The sequence below is a fragment of the Elephantulus edwardii genome, unplaced genomic scaffold, assembly GCF_000299155.1.
Source record: "Elephantulus edwardii isolate Elephantulus edwardi_28Jun2011 unplaced genomic scaffold, EleEdw1.0 scaffold00033, whole genome shotgun sequence".
NCBI classification, from domain to species: Eukaryota; Metazoa; Chordata; class Mammalia; order Macroscelidea; family Macroscelididae; genus Elephantulus; species Elephantulus edwardii.
The window spans coordinates 13,393,489-13,412,624 of NW_006399783.1; the positions used below are offsets into that span (position 1 = coordinate 13,393,489).

General features: G+C 44.2%; 1 protein-coding gene across 1 annotated transcript in view; it reads left to right on the plus strand.

Annotated features, from left to right (window-relative positions):
• The window catches only part of ERGIC1 (endoplasmic reticulum-golgi intermediate compartment (ERGIC) 1), a 153,947-nt gene that overhangs the window by 76,970 nt on the left and 57,841 nt on the right, over positions 1 to 19,136 (plus strand). The window contains exons 2-3 of the mRNA XM_006884427.1: positions 3,108 to 3,169; positions 17,712 to 17,784. Of these exons, the coding sequence (XP_006884489.1) occupies positions 3,108 to 3,169; positions 17,712 to 17,784 (135 nt within the window). The remainder of the gene's footprint in view (positions 1 to 3,107; positions 3,170 to 17,711; positions 17,785 to 19,136) is intronic.

Sequence of the window (19,136 nt, forward strand, 5' to 3'; positions counted from 1 at the left end):
TTAAAATGTTATTTATTATTATTTGCACCAGAAAATATATAGTTGTTGTTAAGTGCCATCGAATTGAGTACTACCCATAACAACCCTGTGAACAACAGATCTGAACCCTGTCCTATCTTGAGCCATCCTCACACTTCCTGGCACACAAGAGCCCGTTGCAGCAGTCACCGTGTCAGTCAGTTGAGAGTCTCCCTCTCCTTCACCGACCCTCTACCTTTCCAAGCAGGATGTCCTTGGTGTCTCTCTCTTAGGAGTAACCTCTCCTAGCCATGGGCCCGACATATGTGAGACGAACCTTTATCATCTTTGCCGCCAGCGAGTACTCTGCTTGCACTTTTGTTGTTTTGCACCATCAGGTTGGACCTGACCCTTAGCTGACGCTCTGGCAGGTTTTCAGAGGCAATTAATCGCACAGGATGAGATTGTCCATCTTTCTTCCGTGGGACAGCTGTTAGATTCAAACTATGTCCCTTCGAGATTGCACCGTTAGTATAAAACCTGAACAGTAGGTGCTCCATAGATGTTGGCCAAATGAGAAGTATGAAGTATAAACAGCAGATGTTTATATAGCATTTACTAAGTTCGTGTCATAATTCTGCTTTATATACACACTACATACATTTAACCTTAGCACCATGCTGTGAGTTAGTTACTCTTTTTACCCCATTGTATAGACAGAGAAACTGAAACATGTAGAGAGTAAATATATGTCATGCCAGGGAGCATTGGTTGGGTTAGATTTGAGCCAGGCATTCTGACACAATTCACACTCTTACCTGTAATGTAGCTCTCAAATTTGAAGATTCCATCATCTTCACAGGAAGGGAGTGAAAAGAGGCCATAAGAAGCCGGCACACAGGTGACTGGAAGTGGAGCACACAGCAGCCAAAAGAGAGAGTGGTGCCTTTGAACTTGGCAACCCACAGAATTTAAAAAATTTTTTTTTTCTTCCCTGAGGACTTAGGAAACTGAGCTCATTTCATATGTAATTAAGGTACACACGGAGTCAAATGGTGAATCTTGTGCAAGTTTTCTGAGTCGTCACACACAATGTAGCAGGGTGCAGTTCCCACTCACCAGAGCGAACCAGGCACAGCCTCCCCCCCCACCCCCCACCCCCCCGAGGTCAGAGCTTCCACCTCTTCAGCAAGTGCAGGTCTACCAGGTAGCCTGGAATCACTGTGCAGGATTTAATAGTGTTCTGCTCGTGACTCTACTGTACTTGAACCATCTGTTCAGGTTCAAGGACAGGGAAGGAAGCCAGCGTGCTGCAGGAGCACCAGTGTGCCCTCAGTGTCAAGTCCTTTAGAGACATTTATTCCACTTACTCCTCTCAGTGAGATTGGTGGGGGGTCTGTGGTAGAATTCTTGCCTTTCCTGTTGGAGACTTGGTTTGATTCCCAGCCAGTATAAAGCTTCCATTCATCATTCTGTCATTGATTAGAAGCATGGGTGATGCTGTGATGCTAAATAGGTATCAATGGAGTTTCCAGACTAAGGTGAACCAGCAGGGGGCTAGAGAGCTACTTCCCAAATCAGCCTATGAAAACTCTGGATAGATGACAACAGTCCTGCTCTATAGAGGGTACCTGACCGACTTTACAGCAGCTAACAACTCCTCCAGCAGCCTCGAAGCATTTAGTAGAAGTTGTTGCAAACTTGTCAAGTTTGACTCAGACACAATAGAACTTCAGCAGCAGTCTTCATGAGATTGAAGTCCAAGTCGTGTGATAGTTTACATATTGGGCTGCTAACTGAAGGGTCAGGAGTATAATCTACGTGCTGCTTTGCTGGGGGGAAGTGGGGTCTCCTCCCATAAAGATTGACTGCCTTAGAAACCGAGTGCAGGGTCCGATGTGTCTAAATTGACTTTTAGCAGTGGTTTAATTTTTACAGGAGCAAATCACCAAAGGACCACTGGGTAGGTTCAGACTGCCAGCTCTCACATTAGCAGCCAAGTACTTGCATCGCCAGTGCCCCTTCTGGTAGTAATAGCTGCTTCATTTTTACAGATAAGAAAATTAATGCTCAGCAAGGTGAAATGTCAGCACAAAATCATGCAGCAAGGAAAAGGCTAAGCTGAGATTTGAACCCAGGGCAGTCTCATTCTAAATCCTGTAAGCAGAATTAAACCCAAGTCGAGCTACTTGTAAACCTCAGATTTTTTTCTACAACACTCCACAAGCCACTCTGCTGGGGGGGGGGGGGCACGTGTTGTCTTTGTGAAAGAAAAGAAAGTGCTGGTATGCTCCCAGGGAAGAAGCCACCATTAGGTGAGGCCGGAGCTGGCATGAGCTGATCTGGAGACTGTAGGCTTCAAGCAGGATTTTATGTTAACATCAAACCTTAGTAACAGTAGAGTTCAGGAAAACCTCCAAGAAACCAGCAGGATGGAGAAGGGAAGGGGGAGGAGGCAGGGAAAGGGGGTGGTGGCAGGAAGGGGAAGAGGGGGTGGAAGAGTGACGCCAGGCAAGAATGCAGTTTAGTTATATAACCCCAGAAAGCTGGAGTGTGCCGTTTCCTTTAGCACCAGAGTACAGGGCTCAAGAGTTTAGTTCATTCCACAAGGACCTACTGTGTGCCAGTGCCATGCTAGGCCACGAAACCTGGGAGGTCTCTGCCCACATTGCTGTTGTTTTGTGTCATCGAGCCAGAAACGTTTCACGGCTGACCCGCCAGTGGGTTTTCAGAAGCAGTAAATTGCACAGGAGAAGATTGCCCATCTTTCTCTCATGGAGCAGCTGGTGGAGATTTGAACTGTGTTCCTTTGAGTTGGCAGGACAACTCCTTACCACTAAGCTGCCAGAGTTCCCTTGCTTACATTCTGATAGGGAGAGGCCAAAAAAAAGAGTGCCAACCTATGGGTGGACCATGTCCTTGGAGGTAGGATTAATAAGTATGATAATGACAGTGGAATGTTGTCAGTAAATATTATGGGTCAAGTCCTATAAGGCTTGGTGGAGGCGGGCGCGTGGAAGAGTGAAAGGAGCTGGATGTGCGTGGAATCGTGGCTTACAGGCTTACACGGCATGCCAGGCAGCACATGTTCCCTCTGCCTCGAGCCCGTCCTCAATGCTCACCTCACCCCTGTTCCTTTCCCCCTACAGGTTTGACATCTACAGGAAGGTGCCCAAGGACCTCACACAGCCAACGTACACTGGGGCCATTAGTGAGTAGTCACATTTCTCTCTGCAGCGCCCACCCTTTCCCACACCCCATACCTACTCCCTCTAGGAAGAGCTCCCAGGCCCTGAAAACAAGTCTCTCCTTGGAAGCTAGGATTTTAAAGCTCCGTCTCACATGCTTTCGGCTAATGGCTAGGAGAGACCAGTCATTAGAGAAGGACATCGTGCTCGGAAGGAAGGGTGTAGGGACAGCACAGGAGAGGAAGACCAGAGATGAGATGGATTAATACAGTGACTCGGGCAGTTGGGGTTGGTATGTCGGAATTAGTGAGACTGGCTCAGCACAGGAAAGGGTTCAGGGCTGCTGTATGGGTCGCAGGCAACTTGAGACACCACATAACAACAATCTCTGGCTTCACTATAACCAGCATAGTACAGCATGCCAAGTGTAGGCTCTGGATGTTTCTAGAAGGTTATACAAGAAATGGCCAACAGTGACTCAGAATGGACACTAGGAAAAAAAAAAAAAAAGAATGGACACTAGGACTAGGGCTGGAAGAGAAATTGAATTCCTAACTTTGGTGAATGTGACCCTTATTTAGAAATAAGATCTTTTGAGATTTTATCTATTATCATGAAGTCAGACTGAAATAAGGTAGGTCCTAAATCCATATGACTGGTGATCTTATAAGAGGGGAACAGACATAAAAAAAGAGGAGCTGTGTTGAAGCCAGAGAGATTGGAGTGAGGCAGTCACAAGCCAAGGGAAGCCAAGGATGGCCAGAGTTCATCAGAAGCTGTGAGCAGGGGGTAGTACGTTCCCTAGAGCCTTCAGAGAGAGCACGCCCAGCCAACACTATGCCATACTTCCAGCCCCTAGAAGTGTGACAGTAAAGTCCTGTTGTTGGAAGCCACCTACTTTGTGTTCCTTTGTTCTGGTAGCCCTAAGAAATTAATACATAAGGAGGTTTACATTTTCCCCTTCAACATTCTGAACCATTTTACATAAGTTTATGTTTAGCCATTAGAAAAATACAGTAACCCCACCCAGATTTGGAGTTCTAAACACCAGTTGTTAATAAAGGGAGTCAGGTCCCCTTAGAGAAATGGCTGATTCTGAGATCCGGACAGAAACAACATAAGATGAGGCTGGAACATCTTGTACCAGAAAGCAAGGAAGTGCTCCAAAAACAGGGAAGGAGAAGGTATGGCTGCGTGTCAGCAGGACACTGGAGCCAGCCTCAGAGATGTCCTGGTGGCCAAAGCTGGAAGATTGTGAGCAATAAAACAAATAAAGATTATTGCTTTGTAAGGCCCCCCAAAAAATAATGTTGGGTGTTTTGGGGTTTTTTTTAAGCCATGTACTGTGCAATAAACAGATGGAAGAGAAGGCACACATCTTCCTTAAGGAGAATTCCAAGTAAGTGTCCTTCGGGATCTGGATGTTAATTCCTCCTCATTAAGTGTGTGCTAGATTTAATGACTCACTTTCAAAGGAAAAGGAAAGGAAAATTTGTAACCTGACTGTGGGGAACCCTGAAGACTGCACCGTAATCGAGGGAGGAAGAGCAGCCTCGCCGGTGAGAAGGCGTGTGGGCGTCTTGTCGTGATGTTACCGTGTGGGTACCTCAACCCTGTGGGAGCTTCCCAGAGACCCAGAACCCAGCCTGCCCCCGAGAAAGCTTCAGACAGGCCCATGTTGGGGAAAGACTTAGTCAGGACTCCTCAGAAGTGGCATGGTTTTGAAAACCCAAGACAGACTGAGGAGCCGTCAGGGACCACAGGAGATGAGGGAGACTTGACAACTAAATGCAGGTGGAATCCTGGAGCAGATCTGAGACTGGGAAAGGAATATTAAGTAGAGAAATTGTTGGCATCTGAATAAAGTTTATAGCTTTGCTTATAGTATCTTACCAATGACAATTTTCTCAGTTTTAACAAATAAACCAAATTTATGTGTTGAGTACCTAGGAAGAAAGGCTTGACAATTTCCTTAAAATTCAGCTCTGGAAATGCCTGTGGAATATAGTGTTACTCTCACACTCATACAGTCCGTATGAATTTGGAGTCAGCTTGGTAGCAACTGATTTGTGGTTGAGCTGAAAGGTCTATGAGAATAATCTTTGCATGTGTTGTTATTATTATTATCCTACAACAAAAAGTTAATTTTAAAAATAATAAAAAGCACACCAAGCCATTCTACAAACAAGGAGACTTTTGCCTCATCTGCAGATGAAAAATAAGGTCAGAGGAGTAAGGTGACTGAGTTACCTTACAAAACGGAGCAGGGACAAGGACTTGGGTGACCTCTTTATACTGCCAGCATTCCTTTTCTTACCATCTTCTGAGAACCAGCAGCCATGAAGAACCAAGAATCTTTGTGACTTTGTGCTTTGATCCCCAAGAAAGAATAATAAAGGGAACATGAGGAGGAAAAGGACTTGCCTACCCACGCTCAATTTCCAGGCTGTGTATCTCAGTGGAGGCTTGCCTGTTGCTGCGATGCTGAAAATGTTTCAGCCGAGCTCCTAGACTTAAGGAAGAAAGGCCTGGCAATCTACTTCTGAAAATCCATCAGGAAAAACTCTGTGAATCACAATAATCCATTCCCATTGTACATGGAATTACTCTTGGTTGGAGCCTGACTTGATTGACTAGTTTTTTAACCCCACCAAAAAATTCAAATGACGCTTCTTCCCCTGTCTCATCCTGCCACCAGTTAACAGTTCACAGCTTGGTCTTCTCAGTGTCTGTATTCTCTCCCTTGTCAGTTATGTTTAAAAGTCAGATGTGTAACCTTCTAGAATCTTTCTTTAAAATCTGGGCTTTACTGTGCTTCCATCATTGTCTTAAACACACAGAGGAGAGGCTCTGCACACTCTTCTTCACCTCCGCTTTCTCTCAGTCAGTGTACCCTGGACCCCCTTCCATACCAGTTCTTGAGTAACCACCACCTTCACCTTTTTAAAACCCTTTATTGTCGGGGGCAGAATCCATGTGTCAGAAAGCTGGCCATTTCAACCTCTTGTAAGTGTACCTTTTACTGAAGTTAAATACATTCATCGTAGTGTGCTACCATAACCACTATCCACTTCCAAGGTTTTCATCCCTCTCAAAAAAAACTCTTAATCTTTCAGCTATAACACCTATTTCCTCTTGCCTCCTACCTCTGGCATTCACTAATAAACTTTTATTTCTATGCTTTTGCCTATTCTGAAAATTTTATTTAAGGGGGTCCTTACACTCTTTGTCCTTTTGTGTCTGACTTGTTTTACCCAGCATGTTTTTAGGGTTCATTCACATTGTGGTCCACGTCAAGACTCTCTCTTTGTGACTGAATTCTGTTTCACTGTCTATTATATCACATTTAGTTTATCCATCACATTTTACCTCACCACTGTATCATCTTCCAATTTGTGGCTGACCCTGGTTTACGTAACAGGCAACCTATGGGTACATGTCCCCAGTCCCACTTTTTTGCTTTTATAGACATTCTGGAGCATTTCTAGGAATCCCTTGGTGGTACAAACAGTTAACCATCTTTACTGCTAACCAAAGGCTGGAGGTTCGAGTTCACCCAGCGGTACCTCAGAGGAAGGGTGATCTACATCCAAAAAAAATAGCCACTGAAAACCAAAACCCTTTGGGCCACACAGTTTACTTTATGGCAACTGGTTTTTCAACTGACTTTGTACAGATACTTGTTTGTCTCTTACACAAGTACGAGTTATTTCTGTAAAGTAGCTTTCCCAGAAGAAGAATGGCAAAGTCAAAGGTCTATGTGTTTTAAAATTTGAAGGGCACTGCCAAATGGCCCCCAGGGGGGACGACATTGTCCTATTGCAGCCCAACACAGCATGTGAAATGCATATTTCCTAAACAAGACGAAAAGTGTGAGGTATAGGAAGCCAGCTGTAATGACTTGAACAAATATTTCTTAACCAGATACTGGGGTTAGGCCCCACATCAAGTGCTGGGACCATGTTGATGAGTGCACTTTGGTCTTTGTCCTTGCAGAACACGGTTGGGGGAGGGACGGGCCGACACATAAACACCATTTCATAATGTTGAGATAAGTGCTATTAATAGAAGAGGGCAAGGGCATGGAGATGCGAAGGTTGCCGCTTGAACTGCACTTCTCCACTTAAGTGAGTGAACATGGGCAAATTCATTGACCTCTAACAACCCTGGGTGCCCGGTTTGGGGCTCTTTATGCTTGCTCTGTGGTATTCTCCACTAACAGCATCTCTGAGGTCATATTTCTGCTGTCCAAGCCTCGAATATCCCAAGTCTGGTCATTTTTTAATGTGTGCTCTTATATGTTGCAAAAAGTCATACCCCTGCATGAAATATTAAATTATGTTTATATGAGAAATATGCATCTTTACAAATGCTCTATTAAAAAATTTTGGATTGGACTTCTCAACTTATTTTATTAGCAGCTCAGAGGAACTGACACTCTCCTTTCAAAGACTGACAATAGTAAGAATTATTTTGAATTATTTTGGCAATAATCTCTTGAGAAAATATAGAAGGTCAGTTTACCCTCCTGAGTAAAGTTTTATGGTTAGTTTTAGGTATTAATCTTGCAAGATTTTGCCTCTTGTTACTTTGAACAACCTAGCACAAGCCTTCAAACAATTTCATTTCCAGGCAATGCCTAGATAGTAAATTTGGAAAGACTCAAAGTGGAGGAAATCTACTTGAATCTGACCTACAGTTCTGGCTCACAAATATTATAACTTGTGTGTTTTAAAACAATATTTAAGGTGAATGTGTTATAAATGATAAATACACAGGCCTATGGGAATCAACTCAGAAACTCTGCAGAAAAGAAATCAATAATAAAAGTTTTAAAGTTGTTTGCTCTTGTACAACAAACTATGCCAAAATAAAACAACTTAAAACAAACAACAACAAAAGAGAAGTCTGATCAGAGAACCTCGTTGGTGGTGGTCCCATTGAGGAGACTTTGATTTACAGCAACCCTGTTGTGTATTTTCAAGTTGAAGCCAATTGACAGTGGACCCTCCAGTAGGTTTTCAGAAGCAGTAAATCACACAGGAGGATATTGCCCATCCTTCTCCTGCAGAGCGGCTGGTGGATTCGAACTATGTGCCTTTGAAATTACAGCACAGGTTCTTACCACCGGGCCACCAGAGCTCCCTTCATAGCATCTCTGTGAACAGATCTGAACCTTCTGCTCTCCTGCATCATCCTCACCATCCCTGACATGCTCGAGTTCATCATCACAGACCCTGTGCCAGTCCATCTTGTTGGGCTTCTGTCTCTCTTACTCTGACCCTCCACCTGTCACAGCGTGATATCTTTTTCTAAGGATTGGCTCCTCCTGGCAACATGTCTGAAGTATGTGAGACCAAGCTTTGCCATCCTTGCTTGTTAAGGAGCACCCTTGTTGGCATTTCCTCCAAGACACACTTGAGAAAACACAGAACCTTAATCTTGCTCAAATGTGGACTTAAAAAATTAAGCTGTCGGAGTTAAAAGTCTTTCTGATGAAAGTATTGCTTCCTCTGTCTTCATGGTTTTCATTCATTCATTCATTTGTATTCATTCAACAAAACATTGCTTTTTTGTGTGTCTTCTTAGTCCCTAGGCAGTGCTAAAGGTTAAGAGTTATTAGCCGAAAGGTTGGAGGTTCAGACCTACGCAGAGGGTCGCAGCCCTGAAAACCCCACGGAACCAAGTTCCAGTCAGTACACGTGGAGTTGCCATGAGTCAGAATCGACTCGGTGGTCACTAGCAACAACGGAACTGGGCACTATAGACCCTGAGGCCACAGTGGGGCTGAGACCTCGTCAGTGTTTCACGGTCTGGGGATGGGGAGAGGACAGAAGATTGAGCATGACCAGTGCTGTTGGACACTTGCATTTTGGCTGAGCCAGCGCTTCAGTAATTGTTCCCACCTGCTGGACTGTCTGGGCTTTGGTCCAAGCTTTGTGCAAGGAACAGATTTCAGAGGAGGACTTCCCTGTCACCATGCACTGGTGTGTGATCTGGACTGAATTAGAACTGAGGCATGTGTGTAATCATGGTGCGAGGAATACAGCCAACAGATCTGAGTTAGTCTAAGTCCACCCTCGCCTTCAAACACCTTGTTTTGTACCTGTTCTTCATTCTAGTATCTGTGGGCTTGTTGGGACTTGAGGGGTGGTAAAAATGATTCCGAAACTTGGGCTGTAATTCTGAAATATGATTCTGTAGGGAACTCTGGTGGCCTAGTGATAAGAAGCTACACTGCAATCCCAAAGGCACGTGGTTCAAATCCACCAGCTGCTCCTCGGGAGAAGGATGGAAAGTCTCTTCCCGTGCAGTTTACTGCCTCTGAAAACCCTCTGGGGGGCCACCTATGAGTGAGTTCCAACTCAATGGCACACACAACAACAGATGATTCTGTTATCTAATGGGTCCCTCACTATGAGTTGGAATTGGCTTGACACTCAACCACAACATGATTCTGTTCAGAAAAGGTGTAAGATTCATTCCCAGTGAAGGAGATTCTGCCTTTTTGGTAAGATTCTTGCATTAACTGTGATTTGCAGGTGAGGTGGAGCAGAGCAGATTTCATTTGTAGTTAACTTCTCCAATAGATTTATTCAGAAGCCAGAGAAAACTTTAGGAATTAAACGCTGTGTCATTAAAAATATACACACACAGCCATTCCACATGAACTAATGTGGAGAGTGCTTGGCTGGGGAAAGGTGGGAATCTGTGTAGAGACTGGAGGCAGCAGAGAGGAAGACACATCTCTTTTGCTCTTACTGACCTGAAGTCCCGGAGCTCAGCCCAAGTGCCTGACCTCTGCCCTGCCTCACCTAGGCTGTTGCTTGCAAGACTGCAGAGAAAGAAAACTTCAAGCTGAGAAAATGGAGAGAGTGCCACCTAACTGTGAAAGTACCAGCCGTTTCAAGGAGGCAAAAGAGGAGAACATGCCTGTGGGGTCAGAGAAGTCCTCAGACTACTTGATGCCAGGCTGGAAGGACCAGGAAATCCAGTGTTTCCTACAAGAATGTAAATCCAGTGAACCTGAGCTGCACCTGGAGGAGAGGAACAGATATGGTAAACTCTCGAGCAATTCGAGATGGCCTCAGGAACAAGGGCATAAAGAAGAGCTGTGGACAATGTCTAGACCTGCTCAGATATCTTGAGGATTTATACTGGGCTGCTTATGCTACCAAGCAAACACCAGGGAAGGAATCCTTGTCGTGTCCTTATGAAGATGTTCTACACAAAATCCTTCACTAGAAACTCTTCACAGCACCTTTACTCCCACCCTTGAAGAGCCTCCCACCTCCTCAAACCCATCTCAAATTGGCTTGGGCCCTCCCTGGTCCCCAGGAACAGACCTTGTGGAACCCCAGAGCTATAATTTATGTGCAGTATCCTCAAATAGTTGGATGGCAACCCAACACCATGAGCCCTCCGAGGGTGTGGTCTGTACGTCTCCCAGAAAAGCCGACCCACCCTGTGACATCAGGAGAACCCTCAGTTTCTTCCCACACCTACTTGGACAGCATCCCACCTCCTCAAGCTCAGCTCCAAGGGCAGCTCTCCTGGAGCCCTGGATCTGTTATCTATGTGTAAGATCCCCAAGCACTTGGATGTCAGCCCTGCACCCTGAGTCCTCCAGGAGTGTGCTCTGCATGTCTCCCTGAAAATCTCACCCATCCTGTGAGATCAGAGAAGCCTTCAGTTTCTTACCACTCACCCTTGAACAGCATCCTACTTCAGCAAGTCCAGCTCCAAGAAAAGCTGTCCTTGGACCCTTGACCTGTCACCCATGTGCAAGATTCCGAGGCACTTGGGTGTCATACCTGCCCCTGAATCCTGTAGAGGTGTGCTCTGAACATCCTCCAGAAAATCTGACCCACCCTGTTAGATCAGGGATCCCTCAGACTCCTTAAAGCAAGGTTGGAGTGACCAGAAAGTGCATAGTTTTCTATAAGGATGGGAATCTGGTGAGCTCTGGTGGCCTAGTGGCAAGAAACTACACTGCAATCCCAGAGATGCACAGTTCGAATCCACCAGAAGCTCTGCTGGAGAAGGAGGGATAATCTCCTCTACCAGTCAGATCTGATTTGACGGTACAGACACACACACAAAAAAAAATAATAAAAAAAACTTTAAGAAGGATGGGAATCTATTGAACCAAAGATAAACTTGGAAATGAAAAACAGAAATGGGAGACCTCTCAAAAGCAATTTGACGTGGTCTTAGGAACAGGAGCATACAGAGAAGGTATCATCATATCTACGGATGCTTAGATATCTTGAGAATGTATACTGGACTCCTTATGCAGCCATGCAGGTATCCAGGGAGAAATCCTTGTCTTGTCCTTATGAAGTTGCTATACACAGGATCCTTCACTATAAACTCTCCACAGCTTCTTTCCAACCCTTGAACAGTATCTCACCTCCTCAAGCTTAGCTGTAAGGGCAGCTCTCCTGGGACCCTGGACCTGTCACCTATATACAAGATCCTCAAGCACTTGGATGGCAGCCCTGCACCCTGTACCCTGCGGGGTGTGCTTTGCATGTTCCTCCAGAAAACCCATCCCTCCTGTTGTGAGATCAGGGAGGCCTTAGACTCCTTTTAATGCAAGGTTGGAGTGGCCAGGAAACACAGTTTCCTACAAGAGTGGGAATCCAATGACCTAAGCTTTTTCACTGCTAGGAATGTAGACCCCAAGGAAATGAAAACAGATACGAACACCTTTGTTCATAGCAGAGTTATTCACAATAGCAAGAAAATGGTAATAGCCCAAATGCCTATCAACAACAAATGGATAGAGAAACTGGTATATTCACACAGTGGGATACTATGCAGCTCTAAAAAACAATGACACACTCATAAAATACTACACAGCGTGGTCTAAAGGCCATTATGATTCTCCCATGTTTGAGTGAAATAACTCGGTCACAAAAGGACAGTTGCTACATAATACCACCTCTGTGACAAATAGGAAGGTGACTGAGAAAGATAAGTACAATTGTTGGGAAGAGTATGGGACAAGGGGACAGAAAGAGGAAGAGGGTGGAAAAATCACTAGGATAGCAGAGGTTAGTGGGCAGATGGGTGAAGAAATAGTATTCCTAGGGAACTTGAAACAGTGTGATAAAAATGCATAGACCACACCACAACAAGATAAAGGTAAATAACCTAATTGAAAAATGGGCACAGGATATGAGCAGACACTTCATCAAAGACATTCAGACGGCCAACAAGCACATGAAGAAATGTTCAAAATCCCTAGCTCTAAGAGAGATGCAAATCAAAACAACTATGAGATATCTTCTCACCCCAGACAGAATAGCAAAATTTAACAGAACAGCAAGCAACAAATGCTAGTGAGGTTGTGGAGAAACTGGAACCCTTATTCACTGTTGGAGGAAGGGTAAAGTGCAACCACTGTGGAAGGCGGTATGGTGCTTTCTCAAAAAGTTGCAAATAGAGATACCATATGACCCAGCAATTCCACTACTTGGGAATATATCCAAAAGAGACCATAACTGACATCCAAGCAGACATATGCACACCCATGTTTATTACGGCTTTGTTCAAAATAGCAAGGAGTTGGAAACAACCTAAGTGCCCATCAACAAATGAAAGGATAGAGAAGCTGTGGTATATTCCCACAATGGAATACTATGCTGCATTGAAAAATGAGGAACTCATGCAGTATTATTCAAAATTGGTGACTGTGGAGGACATTATGCTGAGTGAATATCTCAGTCACAAAAGGACAAATACTGCATGGTGCCACTGTTGTAAAACAGGACTGACCTTGGGGTTGGGGAGAGACTGAGAAAAATGGGTTCAATAATGTATACTGCATTGAAACAAATGAGGGAGAAAACGGTTTAAAAAGGATATGTGATTGGGTATTTTTGTCATGACAGGAGTCTAGAGTGAGGGCTCCACGGTGGAATGGACCTGGGGGAGGGTTTGTAAAACAATGAAAGAATTTTCCGTTTACTTTTCCAAGAGGGTATTGTACTAGAGGGGAGGGTTGGGAGGGGAGAAAAGTGCAACAATGAATGAATGGAAATCCAAAGCCTCTGTAAATTTTTACTGAAATTAATAATAAATTTAAATAAAACAAAACAAAAAGAACTAGAAAACAAGCAAAAGCAGAGTCCACAAGAAAGTGACAAATAGCAGTTAATGTTTAATAAAGAAGAAAAGTAACTCTCATGATTAAATGATGTTGGAACAGACCTGAAAGCAGTATATATTAGTAGCTGATTCTGGCAGCACAGCCTAACTGAAGGTTTGTCTGTCTCAGCTCATAAAAAGATAACAACAATGACAAAAAAATTCTGTGCTAAACAAAGAATTCAATTTCTTTTTTCTGTAGACCACTTAGAAGCAAAAAGACCCCAGACATAAATAAGGCAAAAAAAAAATAAAATTGTTATAGCATCTGTTTAAATGTTTACTACATATAATTTTACTAAATCCATGCACTTAGAACAGTCTATTTCTAAAATACTAATTTTCTCTCTTTTTGTTTATATCTGCTTTGTTTCTTTTATGTGTGTGTGTGTTTTGTTTTATTGAGGATGCTCTCGGGCACTTATGCAATTAACTCATTTTCCATTGTCAGAAGCTAAATTGTGAAAATAATGACATATTTCAAAAAGTCTTCAGTGCACATCATATTTCACGTCTTATTTGTCATCCCCAAGATACTAATTTCTTGTTCTGTGCAAAACTGAAAGTTAGCCTATGGAGAAATGAGAAGGATTTGGACAACCTTACTGTTAATGAGTTTCTTTCCACTGTGTGTGACTCAACTGCATTAAAGCCAGCCTTTGTTTCAGAAGTGGGAAAAAAAAAGAAAAAAGAAATATCATTTGACCCAGCAATTCCATTACTGGGAATATACCCTAAAGAAACAATAACTGCCACCCACGCAGATATATGCACATCCAAGTTTATTGTGGTTTTACTTACAATAGCAAAGAGTTGGAAACAACCTAAGTGCCCATCAACAACAAATGGATAGAGAAGTTCTGGTATATTTACACAATGGAATACTACACTGCATTGAAAAACAAGGAACTCATGCAATATTATTCATAATGTGCACCTTGGAGGACATTCTGCTGAGTGAAATATCTATCACAAAAGGACAGGTGCTGCATGGTGCCACTATTGTAGAATGGGACTGACATCAGAGTTGGAGTGAGACAGAGAAGCTATCGTCAGTATCTACAGATGCTCAAATATCTTTAGTGTTAAAAAAAATTTGAGTATTTATGCTGAATTACTTTTATACAGCCAAGCAAATACCGAAGAAGCAACACTTGTCATGCCCTTATGAACATCTACCTACACAGGATCCTTCATTACAAACTTCACAGTTTCTTTCCAGCCACCCTTGAACAGCATCCCACCTCCTCAAACCCAGCCCCAGGAACAGGTATCCTGGGGCCCTGGACCTGTAACTTGTATGCAAGATCCTCAAGCACTTGGATGGCATCCCTTGGATCCAGAGCTCTCCAGGGGTGTGTTCTGCACATCTCCCGGTACATGTCACCCACCAGCAGCAAGCACTGAGTTACCCCAGATTTGGGTTCCATGGGCAAGTGAATATGCCAGTGCCCAATACTCATTTCCCTTTCACAAACTCAAATGTACATCAGAATAGATATTTTTTTTTGAGTTGTGGTGGTTCAAGAAGAGTCTTGAACATATTATGGACCACCAAGAGAATAAATAAGTCTGTCTAGGAGAGGATGAAATTAAGTTTCTCCTTGAAGGCTAGGATTTTGAAGCTCCATCTCACATACTTTGGGCATGTAACCAGGATGGACCAGTCCTTGGAGAAGGACATCATGCTCGGAAGGGTGGAGGGACAGCACAGGAGAGACAGACCCCGGATGAGATGGATGGATACAGTAACTGGGACAGTGGTTTTAGGTGTGACAGGATCAGTGAGACTGTCTCAGGCAGGCTTCAGAGCTGTGGTACACAGCGTCGCTGTGGGTCTCAGGTGACTCGATGGCACATAACAATATATACACAATATCACTTAACATGAATTCTCATGCTACAAGCAACATGAGTTAGTTGCAGTTACTTTCCCCCCTTTGACCATCCAGACCAGTTTTTACAACCGATGGGACAGGCATCTGGAGGTTCAGAAAAGATTTTTGTTATAAGGAGAAATACAATATTAATACATGTTGGAGATGACACTGTGTTCTCTATGTGAAAATGGTGGCAGACATATTTTGTTATCACATTTTACAGGAATATGTATTTTGATCTATATTTTACCACAATAAAAATTAAGTGGTACATTAAAAACAACAACAAAAAAGCTGTATACATGATACTGCTCTTTGTATAAAGAAAAAAGATTTTTGCTTATATGCCCATGGGCTTTCTAGAGGACACACAGGCTGGAGCATGGCAGCCTCTGGCCAGCAAACTAGCAGTCAGGTTGATGGAAGCACATAATATGCAGTTTCATACTTCTTGCTTTTAAAAATCTTAACCATCTATCATCTATTTTAAATAAATAAAATCCCTTAGGTACTGTCTCATACAACTTTTTCAGAATTTAGGAGACTGGAAATAATTCTAGTGCTTACCCATCCAGCCTACCCACTTGCCCCATGTCTGGTGTGGTTTTGGAAACTGAGTGAGAACTTGGGACATTCTGCCCTACACTTGTGACCTAAGGTTGGGGGTTCCTTTTCTGAGGGCTCTAGAACAATCTTGCTCCCTTCTCCCCAGGACAATGTAGCCCCAGGCTGGTCACTTTCTTACTCTGAATGTCCATTTCCATGACCTTTATTAGCAGATGGTTAACATGCATCATGCTAAATGAAAAGCCAGTTCAAGTTCACACAGAGGTGCATTGGAAGAAAGGCCTGGAGATCTAACAAATCAGCCCCGGAAAACCCTAGGAAGTCAGAATTGACTGGAAGTGTGGTGTGTGGATGTGAGTGTGCATCAGTGTGGTTCCTGGGGGTGAGCCCACAAAAGTGCCCATAGTAGGCTCTCAGCAAATGCTTGTTCTTGTCACTCTTTGTTCAGAACATGTTTAACCATTTGTTTTTAAAAATTAAAAGATTATCTGGGTAGCCGTGATGATGGCTCTGTCTATCTAGGTGAAACTCTTGAGAATGTCACCAGACCAGCAGATGGAAAGAGAAGCTGAAGTTTTGGGGTTTAGTTTTATTTTGTTTTTGCAGGAAAATTAAAGGTTAACCCATTTGTCAAGTCACTTCCCCCAAGCAAAGCACCATACTTCCCATCTCCTTGATGCCAGCCCTGATAATTAGCCAGTGCTTGCGTGATTATTACTTGTCACACACTATTTTAAGCACAATGCCTACATTATGTCATTTATGTCTTCCTAACAGCCCAATGGGACAAGGTACTACTATTGCCATTTTACAGATGAGGACACCGGAGGCACAGAAGGCTAGATAACTTGCCCAGGGCCAGACAGCAGTTAAGTGGTAGAGACCCTGTGCCTTTGTCTGCTACACTCCTTTGTGATAAACTCATGGAAGGTGTGTTCAGCTCTGGTTTCATACAGTAGATTTCTCCCTCTACATGGACACCTGTCAGTGCTGTCTCTGGTGTGCCAGGCCAGGTGCTGGAATGAAGGGGTTTTACCCTCCCAGGGAGACAGTCTCAGATAACCAACAAAATGTGAAAACACAAAGACAGGAGTGACCTTGAGAGTTGAAGAAGCTTCCCAAAAGGGGACTTTTGGCCTCAGCCTGGGAGGAAGTTCGTGGGAGGGGGTATGGAAAAAAAGGGTGTTCAGGCTTAGGAACCTCAGGAGCAAAGTAGTAGAAGAGGCACATATGGCTCGGAGTGGCTAGGGAGTCAGGTGTAGGGGGAGTGGCAGGAGATGGGACTGGCAAATTGAACTGCAAAGAGTCAAGACTTAATTCTATGTGCAGGGTTCACAAACTTAAATATCCCCAGGTAAATATGAGTAAAGTGGGCCAACTCTGTCCTTTACACATCCTCTTCTTAACACACTTCAGTATCCTCATTCTCCTACATCTAAGGGGACATACCATGTAGCGATAAAAACGCGTGGGCTTTCTTTCTCAGCCATGGGAGGCAGGAGGGAGTGGTGGGGCCTGTGGCAAATGATACGCTCAGGCTCTCTGTGGAAACAAGGAACAGGTGTCCCAGAGAAGCAGGAAGTCTGGACTTGTATGTGAGTTCCCTGTATTGTCCATTGTTGATGTACATTTTAAAAATATATACATCTTACTCAACTAAACAGAACATATTTGTTGGCGACCAGATCTCTGTTTTCAAGAATCTGAGGGGAAGAAAGCTTGGCATCTACCCAGAAGTTAATCTGCTTATGTCGGCCTGACGGGAGAGGCAGACCAGTACCAAAGATGGTCTGCCTTTCTGAGGATGGGGCTTCACAGTGAGACCCACTTCATAATGAAGAGGTGTCTTCCCCGGGCCTCGCTCTAAGCAGCTTTTGTCTGAAGATGAAGGAAGGGGAGGGGGCTGGCCTTCCCTTTTTGTGCACCTCCCCTTAACTGTGCACGTCTCTGCTGTTTCTTCTAGTCTCTGTCTGCTGCTGCCTCTTCATCCTCTTCCTCTTCCTCTCGGAGCTTACCGGATTCATAACGACAGAAGTGTAAGTCAGGGCCCCTGATGGGACTTGCTGGGCTTTGTGGGACACCAGCTGAGAGGAAAGAACCAGAAATGGGGAGAAACGTCTGACCCGTCCAGCTCCTCTTCCTGAGCCTGGGATATCATTGCTCTTCTGTTTCCTGGGGGTTCTGAAAGTTAGAGCCAAGGTGAATGTTTCTTTGTTAATGCCAAAGAGAAAATAGTGGGTCGGTTCTGGTGGGAGTCATGGGTCCACAGATAAATGGGCATAATTTGCTCATCTTTACTGTTCCTTTGGCCAGTGGATTTGTCCCCCCTCTGAATCATAACAGAGTCATTTGATGTTTGAGCTGAAAGAGTTCAGAGAAACAGGAGCAGCTTCCTACCAGAGGGGGCGAGGCTGCTGATGTCAGAGCCCAGCCCTCAGCTTAGCCTGCTCCCCTTCCCTCAGGCCCACACTTGGTTAGGAATCTGCAGGGGCTTCCTGACAGCATTTGACTCAGGGTAGACCCATCCCCGATTCCTAGAATTATTCATTGTCCGGATAACCTAGTAAATGTTCTGGGGTGTGTGTCACACAGAATGCCTTTGGAGTTATTCATCCCGGCCCCATCTGCCTCCCCTCTGGAGAAGGAACCAGCAAGTCCCTGCCTTTGGCACAGGCTGGAGCCTTCCAAGCCTCTTCGATTTCTGTGTTTACAACCCAGAAAGTCATCCAGGGGTGGGCCCTGGTTACCCATTTCCCCATTCAACACTGGAATTTTCTTTTTCACTCATGGAATCTCTTGGTTTACTTCAGCTCTCCCCTCAGCCACAAGATAATAGGAAACTAAAAAACATGGATGCTTTACCCAAAATGCCCCAATTGCTGTACAGGCATGCATTATTGTCGTCATTCCTCAGACAGCTCAGAGAGGTAGTTGTCTTCTCTTTACAGATGAGAAAACTAAGGTTCTTACTGCCCAGACTCACACCATTAGGACCCACCTGTCTTCCAAGCTCCTATTTGGGGCAAGACAGGAGGGTTACACAGGGGACAGGAAATGCCACCTGAGCCCCAGCCATGTCCCAAGGACTGGTTGGGGGACTAGCAGGTGAAAAGGCCCTGGGGCAGGGATTAGCTGGTGGCCAGGGGGCATAATGCCAAAGGAAGGTGCGTGGAGGTAGAGCAAAGGAAACAAGCAGAAGAGGATAAAATAAAGAGTGAAACTTAAAATCCTACTACACTGTCGTGGTAGTCAAGACAGCATGGTACTGGTACAATGACAAGACACATAGATCAATGGAATAGAATTGAGAACCTGGAAATCAGCCCATCTATTTTTGGGCAATTGATTTTTGACAAAGAGATGAAGTCAGTTAGGTGGGGAAATGACA